The sequence below is a fragment of the Dermacentor silvarum genome, chromosome 7, assembly GCF_013339745.2.
Source record: "Dermacentor silvarum isolate Dsil-2018 chromosome 7, BIME_Dsil_1.4, whole genome shotgun sequence".
In the NCBI taxonomy this organism is placed as follows: domain Eukaryota; kingdom Metazoa; phylum Arthropoda; class Arachnida; order Ixodida; family Ixodidae; genus Dermacentor; species Dermacentor silvarum.
The window spans coordinates 21,180,402-21,200,236 of record NC_051160.1 but is presented as its reverse complement, the minus strand read 5'-3'; the positions used below and the strand labels follow the sequence as shown (position 1 = coordinate 21,200,236).

The window sequence follows — 19,835 nt, the reverse complement described above, 5'->3', positions numbered from 1 at the left end:
TTTGCGCTGCCATTATAAAAAAAGAATTTAATAAACGTTTTTCTTTTGCAGCTATCGTAGGCACGCTGAGCTTACAGATGCAGCCAGTTTTCCTCCGAAGTAAAGTTCCCAGTTGGAGCATGGTTATTGAATTTGCTATCAAGTACCTCCTGCGAAATGCAGTGCTGGAAATAAACGCCTGCCACGATTTCTTTTTAAGCGAAGTTTTACAGGCTCACAAGTGTCGGCGGTGGTGTCACGCTGAAAAGTGGGCCGATCCTGGTGATAGTACAGAAAGGGTCCAATCTCAACGGCACATACAGACCCCCGTGGGCTCGGGGACCTGTAACGCGCCCTTGAACTACCCTACCCTTGTCACACGTGGGACCCAAAGAGACAAAATCGCCAGCCCTTCCCCTGTCGAGAAAATGGTGGGTAAGCGAAGCTTGCGGTCCGATTCTAGCGCGAGGGCTTCCGAAGCCCAGACGAATCGTCAGCGAAGAGCCGCCGACCCTGAGTTTAGGGCAAACGAAACGGAACGCCTGCGGCAGTGTCGTCTTGCCACAAGCTTCGCTTACCCTCATTTTCTCGACACTGGTGACTTTTTTTGTGTGTGTTTAGCAAGGCGTCCTGGTTTTGTTGGTGACACCGTTTAACTAGACGTGGCCAAACGAGATGAGCATCGGTCGCTGACTGTTTGTCGTCTGTTTGTCGTCTGCTTGCCGCAGCCCCGGCCATGCTTGTGCTACAGACGCGTCCCAGCCGTCTGCTGGGCGGCGGCTTCTCCCGAGTGCTCCGCAACGCCATCACCATCAAGATGGTGCTGGGCATCGTGCTGTTCTTTGCCGGAATGAGCAGCCTGTACGTGAATCACCGGCTGGGACTGTCCCTGGCCGGCGTCGGCCTCGTGCTCGTCTTCGTGCCCGCCGAATTCCTCTTCGGCCTATGCATCGACTTCAAAGGTGGCCGCTATCGTATACATACATACAAGCACGCATAGAAATGAACTAGCGGAGGAACGAATCTTAGCCTTGCAAATGCAAGCACTGCAGTGAATAACAACGTGCGCTGCCTTTTGGCATGCGGCGGCGTGCTCGGTTTCAAACGCCAATCAAAGAACAGCCAGCAACGCAGCCTGCGTCGGAGTCCCGACTTTTTGCCTTGAAAAGTAATGATAAATAATTGTAATATAAAAGTTGCCTCGAGTATACAACACGCGAATAGACAACAACTTCATTAATCGATTTTTTTTATCCAGTAATTGAAATTATTGTTTCTCATGTCGCACTTTACCGGCTCCACTTAGGAGGCTAATAATTTTGTATGGCTGGTGTGGTAAAACCGTAACAGGTGGTAAAGTGGTCATAAAAATAAAATGATCATTTATGTAGTGGTATAACTTCAGCTTGTCATCAGCACGAATCAACTATCGCTCGCAACGAGTGGTCATTCACTTGTATCAGTCATAAGACTCATTCATACTGGCGACTTGAGGAGGTCGCGCGACCATTTGCGACTCGCGACCGAAGGCGACTGATGATCACACCGGCAAGCCCGGCTGAGCGCGACCGGCAAGTCGCAATCCCGGGAGATTATCGTTCTCAGCGAGAACTCTAGGAATCTACGCAGTATGCGCGCACTTCGCTGACACTGTGTAAATTGCTTTCGCGTCCCGGCAACAGCCATGGATTTTGATTCGAGCGATGGCTGGATTTTGATTCGAGCGAACAGGAAGACGTCGTCCCTGTGCTGATGTGCTCTGCCGTGGTGTCAGCTGTGGCAGCGCGGAAGCATCCGAAGAAAACGCGACGCTGGTGGGTGTGCGCCCGTGCCTCCGCTCGCTTAAAGTGGCCGGCCACGCAAGCCGCCTCCTGCCCGACCTTTGATAACAACGAGTATTATCGAGAGCAACTTGTAATTTCTAGTTCGCATTGCGTGAGATTCGGTGTATAATGTTAAAGCGAAGCTGTTCACCCGCTGTATCACCTTTGGGCGGCGTGCTCATCCAACGAACGGCAGCTGGACTAAGGGTGTGTTGTGCATGTTGTGCTTTCTTTTCCTGCTGTTTACCTTCCAGCGAATGCGCCCGCGTACATTCGACACGTTGCTGCAACTGCTGCGTCCCAGCATCACAAGACAAGACACCAATACCGGCCTGTAGTCTGTATATGGTGGCGTGGACATTGCATTTGGCGTGGAGGACGCCGGATAAACACGTATACATCACTTTCGGCGCGGCGCTGATTAGTTGAGCAGCTTTGCGACCACGGTCACGCGACTGAAAAATCGAGCAGCGAGCGACTGGCCCAAAATGATCGCTTTGCGACCAACTTGGTCGCGCGACCACTGCCAGTCGCCGGTGTGAATGAGCCTGCTTCGATCTGAATTCGCTCTTGCAACTTGCTCTCTGCTGTGACAGCGAAAAATAAATAGTACAATCAGTCATCGCTTCACCTCATCGCTAGCTGAAGACTGAGTATCGGCGCTCTCTTGTCGTTATTATTGAGATCGGTTGTTTTGTTTTGACGCCGTTAGGCCTGAGACGCCACCGAGAGCCGAGAAAGTGTTTTAAGTTTTACTCAACAGATGGCGCCACGGCACCTTACGCTGGCGGCATGGGACAGAGTTCCACTGGGGATGCATGGGACAGATTTTCTCTGGGGATGATAGCATATTTTAGCTAGGTCTAGATAAAACATTGACCTTTTGATAAAATTGAGATTTCTTTACGCGCGCAAGATAACATTTATTCGCACAACAATGTAAATCCGTCGCTACTCTTTTTCGCGATGTCGCGTTCATGTGGTTGCTCCACTCCGCGACACGACAGCGCGACAGGGTGTGCCTGTCGCGTCGCTTGTCGCTGTCGCTTGAATGTCGCGTGCATGCGGTTGGGCCTTTAGAGTTCCAAACAATAATTACTTTGTATGACACTCTACGCCATCAGTGAAGCACTATTCAGGCTCCTTAGTTCACACCTATAAAAAAAAGATGCAGCGGATTTAACGCAATCAATATAAAGCGAACTTTTGTGAGAGTGCATAAAGAGTCGAAACAAGTTTGTGTCTATTGAATGTCCTCACAAAGCACGGGAGGCTTTATTCAGGCATTGTAGAGAGGCTAACCCAATGCCGCCGCCACCGCGCATGCGCGGAGACGAGCGCCATCTGGCGGTGGTGCAAGGAACCCAGCGTCGATGTCGCGCGCGTCCCCCGCTGTGATTGGTTGGCATATTCGGCTGGAGAACAACCAGGCAGCATCCACGGTCACGAAAACCCGGCGAGCTTCGCAAAGAAAAGCTTTGATTAAAAAAAAGTATTTGCAGATGTATGCCTATCTCAACAACTGATGCACCATAGACAGTGAAGCTGCATAAGCGAATCCCGCACCTTTAATTCGTCGGAAGCTATAGGGGTCTGCTTGCTGGGCTCTGGTCATACGACCGCCTTAGGGCTCCCACGCAAGCTGCTATCTATCTATCTATCTATCTATCTATCTATCTATCTATCTATCTATCTATCTATCTATCTATCTATCTATCTATCTATCTATCTATCTATCTATCTATCTATCTATCTATCTATCTATCTATCTATCTATCTATCCGCCTACGTCTAGGTGCCCTCATGGTCGTTTCGTTAACTTGGTAGGTACCAAAATTGGCATAATATCTTGATAAGAGTTCATGACGAACATAACTGATAGGTCGTGACATGAATATCATGACAGGCGTGTCATGTAGGTCATGAAACAGCCGCCTACGTCTTGGTGCTCTCATGGTCGTTTCGGCAACTTGGTAGGCTCCCCGCACACTGCTTCGCATAACATCGATTCCCACAGGGCGTGGGATCTGCCGGCCTTTTTTTTTTTTTAATGTCCTATATCTCGCTTAATCTTCTTTCGCGTCCTACCACGTCATAACAGAAATATAGCTTGCAACGTTGCGTTGCGGCGTAGCTGACAATCAGAGGTGTATAAGGTACCGACGATAAACGCATGGTTCGTGACTGGTATATACCTCCACGCAGGTCACAAGGAGGACGCCAGGTGTTCGCGGTCCGGCAGCACCAAGTCCGACTATCGGCCCACGGAAGTGGTGGTCGAGGACGACGGTGGAAACGGCGCCGCGCTCTCCGTTTCCGGCGACAACGCTTCCACACTTCCGCCGGAAGGGGTCCGGCAAGAGGCCGGAAGCGGGGACGCCGGCTCGTCGCAGGTCAACGGGAGCTCGCCCGGCGGCGACAGCCGACGGACATCCTCACCCCGCTGCACGTGCCCAGGAAAGAACTCGCCGCCGGACATGTACGCGCTGCTCCGTTATCGTCACACCCTGAGCTCACTCTGTCTCCGCGTGATCTTGACCCACGTGAGCCAGTAAAGCTTAAACGAAATTCCCGTGCTAAACCGATTAGACAGCCAGACCAGTTTTCAGAGACGAATATTCTTGGGCCACGGCTCCACGCGTCGCAGCCGGCTTACAAAGCGACGCGGGACATTGCTACGATTCATGAAATCGACTGGCCTCAGTGACCGATTGTGAAGGGTTGGAGAGTACCTTCTTCCCTCTCTCTCTCCTTCTTTTCAGCCCTTTAAACCCCTTCCCCCGTGTGGGGTAGCAAACCGGACGTGCGTCTGGTTGACCTCCCTGCCTTTCCTTCCTTATTTTCCTCTTCCTCCTCTGTACACAAAAGCGATAGGAATCACGAATGCAGAGGGACTCGATTTTTAGCAAGAAATAGGGGTGTTCGAATCTGAAATGGTGCAAGGGTGACCCGAAAGCCCGGCGTCATATTGACTAGGGCCAGGGCTGGGCCACTGTCTTTTTCTGTCGGGCGGGCCGGGGCCACGCACAGTATTCATTACATGGACGTTGAGGCGGAGTGGTCCTCGAACGTGACATGCAGAATTTGTTTGAAGAATTTGAAATACTTGTTTAAAGCCCCAGTCATCGGACAAGTGGTTGTTCTTGAAGCTAAACATTTCGACAGAATTACCTGTCTGGTTGGGAAAATTGATTAAGACTCCAACCAAATAAGGAAATTTACTAGCCCGACGTTTCGGAACCAATTCGGCTCCTTCTTCAGGGGGTATTCTTCGGAGGTGGCGGTGTGCCGCTTTTAAAAGGTTCGTCGTAACAAAGGAGAGGAAGGGGGAGAGAGCGTAAGACCCTTCCTGTCCTTTGTTACGACGGACCTTTTAAAAGCGGCACACCGCCACCTCCGAAGAATACCCCCTGAAGAAGGAGCCGAATTGGTTCCGAAACGTCGGGCTAGTAAATTCCTTATTTGGTTGGAGTCAATCTCTAAGTCTTAAGTGGTTGTTCTTGCGTGATAATTTATGATGTGTGTGTTTCGCTAATACCGTAGGCTTAGTATGTTTAACCAGCCTTTAATTCAACATGGTAAACGAAATGTCATATAATCTGCCAAATAACATTGTGACACCACAGTAATGCCCTGACAGTGGCGGGCCGGGGTCGGGCTCATTGTTCTTTAGCGTCGGGCTCGGCCGGGCTTTTGGCACAAGCAGCGGGCCCGGGCTCAGAAATGCGGCCTGTGTAAAGCTCTAGTTCGAATAGCGAAGTTTCCGAATCCGAATCGTTATACAAAATCCGAGAAAGAATACCTTGAACTTTTGAATCGAGTACCGAATATTTCCTATTTCTAAACAAAGTGAGAGATGTGCAGTCTGTTGGCCAAGGTGCAAAAGCCCTATTTACGTTAGGTGATACGTCTAATGCCATCTACTGGACAACAGGCCAACTGATCAACCTGAAAATGAGAAACAAATGGCACCATGATCGCATTTAGTGCACCACAACAATGCCGCGTTCCTGTAGCTGACATTACGCAGGCACGGCCAGATTTCGTCGCCGAGTGAGCGTCATCAGGGGGTGGGTATTCTGTAAGTGTCCACCTAGTGGACATGTCCGTTTAGTCTGCTGCTGAAGTTCTGATTGGCTGGGCTATGGTGACAGGCGACGGAGATAAACAGAAGGAGACAAGCGACGCAAATAAAGGTTCGACAGGTGTTCACGCCGAAAATGTTTCGGAAACTTGTTTCTCGGTGTTTGCCGGCATAAAAGGGTCGAGCTGCATCCGCGTCCGAAAGTGGTGCTTGCATCTGGAGACGCCAAGTTCATCAATAGACGCTATAATGAGGTACGCATACGATAGGGTAGCTGCACCGTTATGACGTCTCAAATATAGTTGAATGTGGTCGGGAAGCACTGCGACGGCGCTCTGGTGTGTTATTAACAGTCTCACCTCGTGAGCAGCTATCGTGTACTGTTAACGGTAAAATGGTGAGATGACAGGAGTGTGTTCACGACTCCATGGAAACTTCCAGTCGCATATTTTTCACTGAAGTAGGAGTAATACCAGTGCTTAAATATATATATATATATATATATATATATATATATATATATATATATATATATATAGCTGGACTGGAGTACCAAAAGCTGGACTGGAGTAATCTAAAGTGAAGTTGGAGCACCGCCATCTTACTATAGGCACGAAAAAAAAAAAAAAACGCTAAGTGCTCTCTTACCGCGAACTCCGTTCAGGTTTAGGATGGTTAAATTTGCCGCACAGGTATTACGTCTTTCCTTCCGTCACTGGTTTGAGGAGTATATATAAGCCTAAAGGTCTTGTCATGTTATTGCGATAGCAATTATATGGACACTCAAGGAGGATTTCTGCCGTCGGCGTCGTCGTCGCCGTCGCCGTGAGGTTCAGTATGACGTCAACGGCAGTGAAATAGTTGCCGCGGACGCTGTATGTGCGAGTGAAAGGAATCGAGGGACGCGCGCTTTCACGGGGAGCGAACGCACGTCGGAGAGCAAACGCGCGTTCTGCGCCGTGCTCCCTGAAGGGCTAGAGAATTAAGCGTCTCTTTCCTCCTTTACATTCACTATATATATATATATATATATATATATATATATATATATATATATATATATATATATATATATATATATATAGAGAGAGAGAGAGAGAGAGAGAGAGAGCAAACGCGACTTCTTCCGTCGCGCGAAAGGCCGTGGGGGGGGGGGAGGCGACGTTTAGATGCGGCACCAAATGCGTATTTATATAAAAACGTTGCGAGGCGAGAAGGTGGTAAAGACTTCGGACGCTGCTCGACGAGTTTCCCGCTCTGATGTCGTCGAAAACCTCCCAGCCGCCCCCAGAGGCCCAGGCAACAGTCACCAACGCCGCGCGCGTTCGGTGCGAACGCGGGCAAAACGGCGACGGCGTCGACAACAGTTCTGCGCGTTGCTGGTGCTGCTGCATGTCCAAGTCTATACAGCTGATAAAACTACTGTCCCTACTCCGAACAGCACTCTAATAATTTGCTACCGCAATTGATGCTTCGCCTTTCGGGCGGAACTGCAAAATTTTTTAAGGTAGATCATTATACAGTCAAAGGCAATTGTTTTAGCAAAAAAAAAAAAAAACGAACTTTTATTTTCCAATTGGCCTAGCATTTACAAGGACTGAAAACAATCGAGCTGTGAGAAGACTTTAGGTGTCGCGGTCCTCTTTCAGAGGTGAAGCATAGGCAAGCTCAGGCTTCACCTCTGCTGGTGAGAAACTGCGAAGGCTGCAATTTCAGCTTGGTCTCACCTCGTGCCACAATCGCGGTGCGACGCCTGCAACGTCACTGATGACGCTTCTCATCACGTCATTGTCAGGCGCCTGTCAGTTTTTAAGCAAAGCTTTGTAGGCTCACAAGTGTCGGCGGCGGTGGTGGTGGTGTCACGCTGAAAAGTGGGCCGATCCTGGCGATAGTGCAAGAAGGGTCCAAGCTCAATGGCACATACATACCCCTGTGGGCTCGGGGACTTGTAACGCGCCCTTGAACTACCCTACCCTTGTCACACGTGGGACCCAAAGAGACAAAATCGCCAGCCCTTCCCCTGTCGAGAAAATGGGAGTAAGCGAAGCTTGTGGTCCGATTCTAGCGTGAGGGCTTCCGAAGCCCAGGCGACCCTGAGTCAGAGAGCCACCGACCCTGAGTTTAGGGCAAACGAAGCGGAACTAAGGTGAACTAAGGCATGTTGGTATAAGACATGAAAGAACTTTATGCGCACAAGACGAGGACAGAGAAGAGGCTAAGACACACGAGCGCAGACTTACAACAGTGCTTTATTTGAGGCAAGCAACCACATATATAGCAAGAACTGTGACACATGACGTGTGCGCCGCCATCAGAAAATGCCTGTCTTTACGCAAGAAAGATAGCTCCTTGATAGAAAGGGCGATAGACGAAGCGGAACGCCTGCGACAGTGTCGTCTTGCCACAAGCACGGCCGCTGGATAAAAAAAAAGGCACCTTTTTTTATCCAGCGGCCGTGCCACAAGCTTCGCTTACCCCCATTTTCTCGGCAGGGAAAGGGCTCTGACTTCCTGTCCACAGAAAATTATCATCATCAGCATTGGTTCGAGCGTGTTGTCTTCTTCCGCAGCTGGCTCGTGCTCGTGCTCGGCACGCGCTCGTGCCACTGCTCCCGAGTTCGTCGCCGTCTTCGTCTTCTTCCACAGCTGGCTGCGTTGCCGCTCAGAATTCCAGCGTAGAATTTCACTTCTCTTCTGTCGTCGTAATGGGGAGGCCGCGTTTACGGGGGTATGATCAATTGCTTAAGGGTGTATGAGCGATTCATGGTCTTACGTAACGGACAGATTTAATTTTGAGGCAATTTAATTTCGAAGAATCGCAAGCGGCAATGACGGGCGAATGCTGCTAACCACGCCGCCGAGCAAACTCGAGACATCGAACGCAAGCGACAACGGCGGACTGCGGGCATACCGTCAGTGACGTCGTTCTCTCCGTCGCAGCCGACCGTGTGTGTAACCTCATAATTGAGAGATACTTTAATGAACGGTCGGTATTAACCCAATTATAAACACCCGGGCCGCACGTTTCAGTTGTGCTGGTTAACCATCTTCACGGAGTGGAAGGGCCGACGAATTTCTTAACGACTGGAGACTACTGCGCAGGAGGAGGAAATATGTCCATGCATTCGCTCAGGGACCGCTGCGTAGGGACGACAATCACGGTTCTCCTTGTTATTGTTATAATGCACCGTCTATATAGCTGTCGGCTCGTCGTGACACCACGAATACATGTGTTAAGCCAATGAGGTTGGCCTTATTTGACCACTTGGTGTTCTTTAACGTGCCCCCAACGCACGGTATACAAGGGCGTTTATGCATTTCGCCCCCATCGAAATGCGGCCGTCGCGGCCGTCGCGGCCGGGATTCGATCCCGCAACCTTGGACTTCGCAGCGCAACGCCAAAGCCCCTACACCGTTACGGCGGGTTGCAAGAGCTTACGCTTGCATCAGCCTCTCTACCTGTAGACTACGACAATTGTTGCTGTCCCGTACAGTATTTGAAGGAAAAGAATATTCGACAACGTCAAACAGGAAATTCTCGAATCGATTACGAATCGAATAGCATTTCGACATTTTGACGTATTTGACATCTCGAATATTAAATTATGGGGTTGTACGTGCCAAAACCACCATCTGATTATGAGGCATGCCGTAGTGGGGGACTCCAGATTCATTTGGACCACCTGAGGTTCTTTAATGTGCACCTAATTCAATGTACACGGGTGTTTTCTGCATTTCGCCCCCGTTGTTTTGTGTGGAAAACTGTAGTTGATGTTTGTATCATCGGCGGCAGCGATGTGCTCAGGCCAGGCAGTTGGCACAGCGCGGCGCTAGCCAGCTGACTCCCCGCCGTTTTGTTTTCGTTAATCTTGCAGTTGTGATAGTGTATGTATTCTCTAGTGCGAGGAAACTGCCTTCGCTCTATTACGAGCGCCTGCAAAACTGCGAACAGCAAGGTGCTGTGCCACTTGGTTGAACGATTACTGCGTAAGGCCTTTTTTCTGTTATTTATTTTAATAATGCGGCCACCATGGCCGGGATTCGAGACATTTCGAATATTCTCACAGCAAAAGTTATATTAAACCAACATGTGAATTAATAAATGAATGAATTAACGTCTAGATCTTGTCTCGCTTGTGTACACTCTTGTCCACCATTTGAGGAGCCTTCTGTCACATAAAAAAAAGAACAGTGCAAATTTAATTAAGTGCTTTTATTTAAGTGCATACTTATTTGTGGACAGTATTAGTAGGAAACTAAGCTGTCGGGCCAGTCGGTACCGTCGGCCACAAATATTTACGGGACCTGGGATTTGCGAAAAAGCCGATCTCTCGTGAAACCTGCAGGCACATAGCATGGGATAGTAGCGTAGCCTTTGCGACCTACGCAGTGACATATTCACGAGCACCATACCTTAATAAAGGAGAAAATCTCATTTGTGGTGGTACTTGTCCCGTGAAATTTTGTAACCGGATGTACACGCCTATAAGTAGGAAACAAACACAGCAGGGAAACGAAACGAATACAACAAAAGACGACAGAAGGTATTTTCGTCCTTTGGTTTCATACTTGTCAAGTTCTCATGATTCGTTTTTCTTATTTCGAGTCAGTATGGAAATTTAGAATTAGCGTCTCCAAGTGGCTTTGTGTACCCGAAAGTCCAAACTTCTTTGCATGCGCCTTTTGACTTCATTTGCAGTCTTTTTCGTGTTCTCTTGCGCACTTGGCATATAGCGTCAAAATCTCCCTATGGTGTCACGTGTAGATAAGGAAAAAAACGGTTCAACCTTACGTGCGGTAGCTTTGGGCGAACATGCTATGTGCTACATTTCTGCACGCGGCTATCGTATACTGTACAAGCCGCCTTCTCGTCGTCGCCCTAGGGCAGTGCAGCTGCACCGGACACGAAGCGACGTCCTCAGGGCGGGACCCGGATCGGCCGTGGACGTCAGGAGCGAGGTCGAAGCCTCGCAGTTACTGGCCGCAGACGGGATGCAGAACGTGGCCCCCAAGGCGGAGGCGACGCCGTCTCCGACTTGCAAGTTCCACCGCACGCGGTCGGCGGTGCTTCGAGCTGAGGACCTGCCCAAGAACGCATCGCCACAGGTCAGACGGCGTTGCGGCATTTTTCCTTAAACAGAATGAATTTTGAAGAGGAAGCTGGCGTACTGCTTTGACACTAGCTGGTCCAGGCCAACGCCAGCTAGATAGCACAAGGCCTTTTCACTCCGATTCATGACGTCATGGTACCTGGCTTGACTTCCATAGAATCTAATGAGGATGCTCCAGAGTACGCTGCGGTGATTTCGACGTCACCGCTTTCGTCACGTCGGGCTTGGCAATGTGAATTTCGGGCCGGTAGCATGACGTCATCGACCGGAGTGAACGGGTCTTGTTCAGGCCGCGGAGTGAATGAAAATACACTTTTGACGAATGTCCATGAATGCCCTTTTATTTGTTTCCTTGTCTTGCTCGTTTTGGCAAGTTTCACGATGTTGTTGTTGTTGTCGTCCCTTTTGATTGGAACAGAAGTTATAACGTCCCCGTATTACTGTCAAATCACGCTCCCTATTCCCTGATCTTCTTCGTTCCTTTGTTGAGCTTTAGATGTCCGTTGAAGTAATGCATTTCTTCTTGCGCCATAATTTGATCATCGTCATCGTAATCTTCACGACCACCACGACAACGCGTGCATGGAAAATGATTTGGTCAATTTTGTTTTTATTCCCAGTGCTATGAGGAACGTGCTATGAAGGTTCAATAACCTAGGGTTTGCTAACGCGCGGGAATCTCAGTCGCGGGACACTCTAGCCTTTGACCCCTATATCGGGACGTCGTCGCCACCTTCGTGGTAAACATCGAACCAGCTACTTGGCGCGCAGGCGCGCAGGTGGGGTTCAAAGTCAGCTGCCATATCGCAGCATCAGTTACATGACGGCTGACACTGAAGGCGGGGGCGGAATGCGGCCGAAGGCTTTTTATCGATCAATATACCCGAGTATTTATCTTAAAATAGCACACACACACACACACACACACACACACACACACACACACACACACGCACACGCACACGCACACGCACACACACACACACACACACACACACGCACACACACACACACACACACACACACACACACACACACACACACACACACACAAACATTGTATTTTATGATCCGGATCGTTCATTGTTGCACTTGGCACTATTATTTGCCTGTATTGCCAAAAATGCAAATTTGCTTTCGTCTGCGTCCATGCATCGCAGTGAGTGATGTTTAAAACATCACGGATACACGTCCCTTCCGGCGTCTGTAGTACGGAAAAGCCTGGACTTCAATATTGGTTTTCATTCATCACCAGGCTGGGGGAGGAGGGGGTGCGAGGTAGGCTTAGACGAAGGCAAATGGGCAGTAGCTTTTTTATCGACAAAAAGGCAAGTGACAGTTTGATGTGTTATATTGAACAATCCGGATCATAAAATGCGATTTTTCTGCTAAATGTGAACAACAGCACAGCAGCGACACGCGTAAAAATTTGGAGGACGCTTAAGCTTCGCATTTAAGAGTGGAACGCGATAGAATTCAAAGCTCTCTGGCTGCTTATCAGCAGCTTTTTTTTTTTTTTTGTCCAACTTCGCCTCCGCGCACAGCTGTCGTAGGGAGCCTACATGCAAGCATGTAGGTTCACTAGGCTGTCGTAGAGAGCCTACATGCTCCCTAGGCTGTCGAGGAGGCGAGCGCCATCTGGATGGTGTTTTTGCAAGGAAGAGACCGCTGCGCGCCGCGGTATGAATTGTAGAAATGCTGGAAAAGATTTTCTGCGACACGGAGCCTTTAACGCTGTCGTGTTAAAACACGATTTTAAAGGAACAGGGCAGGTCTGTGTATACTATTGCAGATGGCCGCGAGACCAATGTTGGATGCCCTTCGGTTGTGTGCGTCACACGCAGGTCGTACGCTTCAACATCGGCGCCGACATCGACGACCCTGCTGCTGCCGCTGCCATCAGCGGCGCCACCGCCTCGAGAACCCTGTCCGGCGGAGGACGTGCCAGGGGGGGTGCGGGCCTGTCGCCCAGCGCGAGAGGCGCTCTTGTCAGAGGCGTGAGCTTCGAGCAGACGACGTTCCACAGGAGCAAGTCCGCCGTCATGCACCGGGGCAGCCTGTCGGGAGACGAGGCGACGACCGCCGCGTCCTTGTCGTCGCCGTCCTCGTCGGCCAAGTCTTCGCCGACCAGGTCACTGAGGGGTCAGGGTGCCAACACCTCGCCGTTCAAGGAACGCCCACTGGCTGCCGCGGTGGCCAGGGTTCAGCAGTTGCAGCAGATGTCCGCGGCACGAAGTCAGAGGTCCGGACGGCGTTTCATCTACGTCTTTTATATTGATTTTAACCCTGTAATGCCCGAACACTGTTCCACCTCAGTGAAAATTGGAACAACTCGTTCATCTTCATTTATACCCATGAAGAGTTCATTTGTGCAAAAGAACAGTGAAGTGTTACTTCAGTTATAACTCGATCAGTATAGTGATAAATAATCAGCAATTGGTTTGTTGAACAATACACAGCAGAAACATTACTTCAGCATATGAAAACATAACTATGAATTGTTTTTCGTGCTGAAATCAGCATATTGAGCCATCAAACTCAGCGTAGCATATACGATATGTTGGACATTTATGATATTTATGATATTTTGGACATATATGATACGTTGAACGTTTAAGCGAGACTTTGTTATTCGTAATTGATAGTTGACCGTCATCCAATGAAAGAGCGTACTGCGCCATCTTAATTGAACCATGCGCGCGTGACGTGCCAGGGAAAAATGACCAAAAATAAGATGCCATGAGCGGCAGGCTACACGTCGCGCTTTTTAACCTCGTTTGAATGACATCGGAATGAATCACGTTCGTTTGTATGGGTTTACGTGATAACTTAATTTATGCACACAATGACGTAGTGCGTGTTAAATGTGTTGACACAGTGGGCACCAATGAAGCGGTACATTTCTGAGCGATGGTCCACTCTTAGAAGGAACATCTAAGTGGTAATAAATTCTTTAAAACTACGATATCTTGTCGACCACTTCATAAGAAAATTGGCCCACATGGTGTATTAGGCAGACATCCATGCGTACTAAAATAATCTACGGGCTTTCATCGCATACCTCAGCCGTAATTGATGGAGGGATACTAATTAGGGGCCCCTTTTAACAGGATACGATACTGAACATATTCAACGAGAAATTCCATACAGAAATTAAGTTGCTTTGATAAAATGCTTTAAAGGACTCATTGGACATGTTGCTCTCGTGGATATGTGTGTCCTGCGGCTTGCCGTGAGCAGCATGCGCCTCCTAATTTCTTTAACATCACGCGTTGCTGCAAGATCTTAGACTAGTTAAATAGTCTAGTCCGTTGAACTTGCGATTTTAACTATAAAGCCTTCACCAGTTAGTTTCATTTTCGTACAAGATCTGACCTGCAAGGAGGCCCTTTTTGATGCACGTAAACTTCCGAGATGCTTCGAAAGGTATATTAAGCATGAAATGCTTTTTGCTTCCGTTGTCGACGACCTTCAGCCAAAAGCCGCAGTCGTTATCCGGGCACTCAAACGAGAACAACCGGGCATTGTTGCAAGAACAAAACGGGATCATCCGGGCAACCAGTGAAAACTTAAGAAAACGCGGTCTCTGCATGGCCCCGAACCCTTTGTACAGGACCGCATTACATGCACTAGTTACTTCCCAAACAAGTTACAAAAAATACTAGTACGCTGAAGTTTTATTTGTCATTTCCAATAGCGACGTTCAAAAGGCAGATAGAGGGCACCATACATCTTTTGGCTCTGATACATGGTTGCTTGTTCTCTTTTGAACACCAGCGGTCAGACGCTGAGCGTGGTGCGACAGACGCTGAGCGACAGAGGCTGAGCGCGGTGCACTGTTGGAAGAATTTGAAAATTTGTGCAATTTTTATTACGCTGTCAAAAAAGAAGAACGCAAAAACTACCTTAGTTTTCTATATTTAAGGTTACTTGGCGGTTGAACGCGACGGCACCAACAGGCAGCAAAAGACGCCATATGGTAGCCATTTCATGCTTACATCTACTCTCGATTGCGGGAGAGCCAGTTTTTTTTTTTCTTTTTTTTTTCCTCCACATATGCACGACCGCTTACGGGCGAATGTTACCGTGCATACGTTTCTTTCGGTTCATGTTTTCGTCTTTGCCGACCCGTGCTTTCAGCTCCAAGAGTGCCGCAGCGGGAAGCGACCCTCGAGTGCCAACGATGGCGGTGCAGCTGTACGAACCGCCCTTTGCGAGGCCACCAATCTCGGATCTCAGCAACGAGAATTACACGCGGTTCCACCGTATTCGGGCTGTGCAACAGCAGCAGCAACAGCAGCAGCAGCAACAGCAGGCAGCCGCCACCAGTGCTCCGGGGCTCACGGCTCGCAGGAAAGAGGCGACAACGTCGCAGAACTTGCTCGTGAGGTAACTTGTGCTCTCTGTCTCTCTATTTCCTTCTTACCTCATTACATCCCCCGCCCTCCGTGCCCCTGTGAAGGGTAGCGAACCGTAATTTTTGTTCTTGTTAAAACCGTCTTGCCTTTCTCTTTTCTTTCGCCTCTCCCTATATATATATATATATATATATATATATATATATATATATATATATATATATATTGCTCTTGAGACAAGGGGCGAATGATTAACGTGCGAGAGAGTTATCTTTTTTATCGCGTACTTTATTTTTATTTATTTGTACTCGTTTACTTGCAGCCGAGTACGGATTTTGTGCTCAGTTTTACCTGAAAATAGAGTGCCGGAGGACGGAATCTGAATGGGAGGGTATAACTTCCCCAACACCATGCAGTCGCAGACATGTTTTGAAAATTTGTGCGATAGATTTTACGCTGTCAAAGAAGAACGTAAAAACTACCTTTGTTTTCTATTTTTAAAGTTACTTGGTGAATATTACGAAGACATGAATACGAATAATACGAATACGATGACAGGACGGACAAAACTAGACACGCATGCAGCGCTATATGCGTCTACCCGTGTCCGTCCACGTCTTCCTCGCGCTGTACCTATAGTCATGAACCACGAACAAGCCCAACCTTCCACACTATGCGAATCATGATTGCACGCAATCGCTCCGCAGTAAGGTCACCTGATGGCTGACGCCTTAACAAGTTTTGGCGCGATAAGGACAGGAAGACTCGTACTTTTACCACGTCAGCGATATTTGTCATTACTATATCGTACTGGAATGGCGGACTCAATTGTGTGCGCTAAGTGGAAGTGTGAAGCGACCATCGAGCATCTTCTGTGTCACTGTTATCGCTTCGATAATCAACGCCAGACTCTTCAGTGTGCCTTGAACAGACTGGACGAAAGACAATTTGCGGAAGCAAAGGTCTTGGGGGGCCTGGCCTCACAGCTCATTAGCCCAGAAAGCCATTCGAGCCATTATTCAGTACCTGAAGGCGACAGACTTGTGTGCCAGGCTGTAGACATGCAGAACCTAGCTTAGTGCATGTGGAAGTGCGATCAAGACTCGTGTGTTCTCTCTCTCTCTTTCTTTCACTCCCCCTTCCCCCTCCCCACGTATAGGGTAGCAAACTGGACTAAGTCTGGTTAACCTCCATGCCTTTCCTTCCTCCCTTATCTCTCTCTCTCTCTACACGCAGGACAAGGTCGATGACTACTTCCCGATCCTCGACAAACCTCACTCAGCCGCAGCAGCAAGAGAGCGCGAAGACGACAGGCAAGTCGAGCAGGGAGAAAAACGCGCCCGCTGCTAGCCAGGACGCGAAAGGAGCCGCTTCATCAACCGACGCCAGTCAAAGACTCGCGGTGGAAGCGACGCCAAAGCTCCGAAGGACGTCATCGGGACCGTCCAGGAGACCAGCCCGGACAGCGAAGGAGCCGGTGCCGTGGACCTCGCTGGCTGTTCAGACAGCCGCCGGCGTGATCGCGCTTCTGTGCAAGCCGCAAGAGGGCGGCGAATCCGTGAGCCTGCTGCCGTCAAAGCCGCTGCAGGCGAAGCTGGGCGCGCCGCCGGTCCGCGAGACCAGGGTGCCGCGCCTCGTCAAAGTGAGCGTCAGCGACGAGGACTCGAGCGCGGACCGCGAGGACAGTGCGTCGTCCGGACAACGGGACTCCTCTTCTAGTCTTGCTCAACCTTCTTCGTAGTTGGGGGGGTCAGTCGTTGAAAAAATACGAAAGGAGGTGGTGGCCCAGCCGATGCCGCTCAAATAGGGTTGCTGGCACTGCATGTGGGTGCACTGTGCACGGAACGCGGTCTCCGTCGGGTTGTCGATATAGATGTCACCACCTTGGTGCACTCGTTGGTGCAGGGCACCAGTGTCCACGCCAGGACACCCGCTAGTCACTTCGAGACTGTCTATACGTGCGAGAGTCAAGTTGTAAGCAAGCGACATCGGTACCGAGCGCCTGCAGTAGCTTGGAGCACTGTTATAAGAACAGGCTTAGCGGTAAACCGTGGAAGGTTACAGGCTACTACTTTCAGTGCGGCATGTGGTGTTGAAATGGATACACGAAGGATCCGCTAGTCCGCTACATCGCTGAGAGAGAGAGAGAGAGTGATTGTGAAGAGGAAGAGGAAGAGGCGCTATTTTCAGCAATCCTTGAGGGAGTATGGCTCAGCGCCTCATCGCTAAGGGGCAGCGTAATATCCAGATGGAGAAAGAGATAGAGAGAGATGCAATAAGGGAAAGGCAGGGTTGTTAACCAGATTGAGTCCGGTTGACTACTCTGCTCTAGGGAATGGGGGAACGTGAATAAAAATGAGAAGGAGAGTAAAACCTTCACAGCGAGCATGCACGAAAACAAACGCTGAAGCGGTCATACAGGCTGGGGGATCTCAAGAAACGCAGCGATGCCTTTATGGCGTCGTAACCAAGATGCGATTTCAAGGCATATAGGAACACCCTTAAGTAAAGGTTTCAAGAAATTCAGATTGTTTGCTATAGTGTGTCAAGCAAGTGACACAGGCTGTTTCGATGCCTATCACAAAAAGGAACCAGAGGACTGACATACGTCATTTCAGCAACTATTTAGGCTCGTGCTAACTGGTTCAGTAAGCCCACAGGCAGGAAGACATTAGAGCCCGGATACAACGAGCACCTTCGTAGGGTGCTCGAACGAGCACAACGAGCAATGTTCGTAGTAGCCGAAAGATCGCTTTAAGCGGGATCAATATGCGGGACTTTAGTTGGAATGTATACAAGCTTAAAGTACTGCCATTGATTCAATACGGCAATGACGGTGTATGCGGCGCAATGCAGGGTTGTCAAGGTGGGAAAGGGTAGGTTGTGAAAAATGTGTTCCCTCCGGGGAAGCCAATCTTGGTAGAAGCACGAGCAATAACGATCACTACGGTTTATTTCGTTAGGAACGAATGCCCGGAGATCTGGTAAGAGAAATTTGAGGATTTCGACAGAGTGTTCGATGGAAAAGTCCGTGAAGGACAGCAGGGCGATCGATGATAGCAGCTAGTTTCTACCTTTATCGATCTTCGGCTTCGCGAGTCGATTTAGAAGGTGCTTTCTCTTGCAGGTCTCGGACTTCCGAGCCGCCGATTACGCCCTCTTGCACAGAAGAAAAGAAAGATCGTGCAAGATGTGGCATGGTTTGCAGCGCTCTCTATAGGCTCTTGTCCTGTAAAGACCATTTGAAATCGTGCCAAGATAAACTATTATTTCCTAGCTTGATGTATCGGTGTTTGTTTTTTATTGATTTCTAGTATTTCTTTGCAAGCCTATATGTACCGCATTTCTGGCTATATTGCTGTCACTTTATACTACCTGTATTGGAGCCTTCAGAGCAAAGCTGCCAATGTGGCTGTTAGCAAATTTAATTGCCAATATTTAATCTCCAATTGCCAATATAATTGCCAATATATCTGTCAAGGGCTGCCCAGAGTTCAATTTACACAATACGTACTATATGTTACGATAAATTTAGCAAAAAACGTCGTCCTTGTTCATTTGTTACAAAAACCTATACCACACGTAGGACAGCATAATTGAAGGTTAATTATTCGCTCTAGGAATGAGAATATGACAAAAACAAAACGCTGGTACAAGGCCGAAATGCTAGCGAAAAAAAAAAAGTGAGATGACAACAGAAGTCACTTGGTGCTGTCCAAAATAAGAGACACTGAGAAATTGAAAAAAATAAATAAAATAAATAAATAGCCAGCGACAAAACCAGGAATCCAGGAATCTCCTTCGTTCAATATGGATAAATCGATGCCTGTTCTTGCCCCATTCAGGATTCTGCACTGAAGTGTTTGACAAAAGCTATAAGTGCCCGCACTGATGAGTTGTTTCGCCTAACTGATGCCTAATGTCACCATTTCCTAAAAGCGGAGCGTTCAACCTAACAGAAGAACCCCAGAAATTCAACGTGATAATACACAGCTCGGAACTTCACTTTTCGAAATGCTCGTATAGCACAAATTCTAAGGGCAGCCCTACATGACACCACCAACACTGTTCATCCCACTTCTCATGTAAAGATTTCATATTTAACAGAAAGCAATGGCAAACAGCAGATTTGAAGTTGTTACAGTCCGGGATGCAAGCGATGAAAGTATAGGAAGGTGGTTCCAGTCAACGCTTGTGGATTAAAGATTCGCTGAACAAGTCCGTCTGGCAAGCACATTCCTATCCGCCCGAGTCCGGAACACAACTATGGAACACAATCGCTCTTCAAGGTGGTTTTTACTGCCAACTGTTATGTTACGAACTTGAAAAACAATTTTTAACTTTTATATGCCACGGTTAGATGCCAAAAGCTGCGTCTCCATGTATGTGTCCATGTCTCAATCTCATCATGTTTGCTATGGTAAAAAGTGCATTTCATTGCTTAAACGCAGAGCTGAAGACGGAACTAGGTGTAGTACATT

The 19,835-nt window shown here is 48.7% G+C and overlaps 1 protein-coding gene across 1 annotated transcript; it reads left to right on the top strand.

Annotated features, from left to right (window-relative positions):
- Positions 1–715: 715 nt before the first annotated feature.
- On the top strand, positions 716–18,719 carry LOC119458709 (AF4/FMR2 family member lilli). Its single transcript, XM_037720567.2, has 6 exons — positions 716–941; positions 4,008–4,281; positions 10,769–10,991; positions 12,841–13,238; positions 15,137–15,385; positions 16,591–18,719. The coding sequence occupies exons 1-6, from the start codon at positions 716–718 to the stop codon at positions 17,093–17,095; spliced, it is 1,875 nt and encodes a 624-aa protein (XP_037576495.1). The 3' UTR covers positions 17,096–18,719.
- Positions 18,720–19,835: the final 1,116 nt, after the last annotated feature.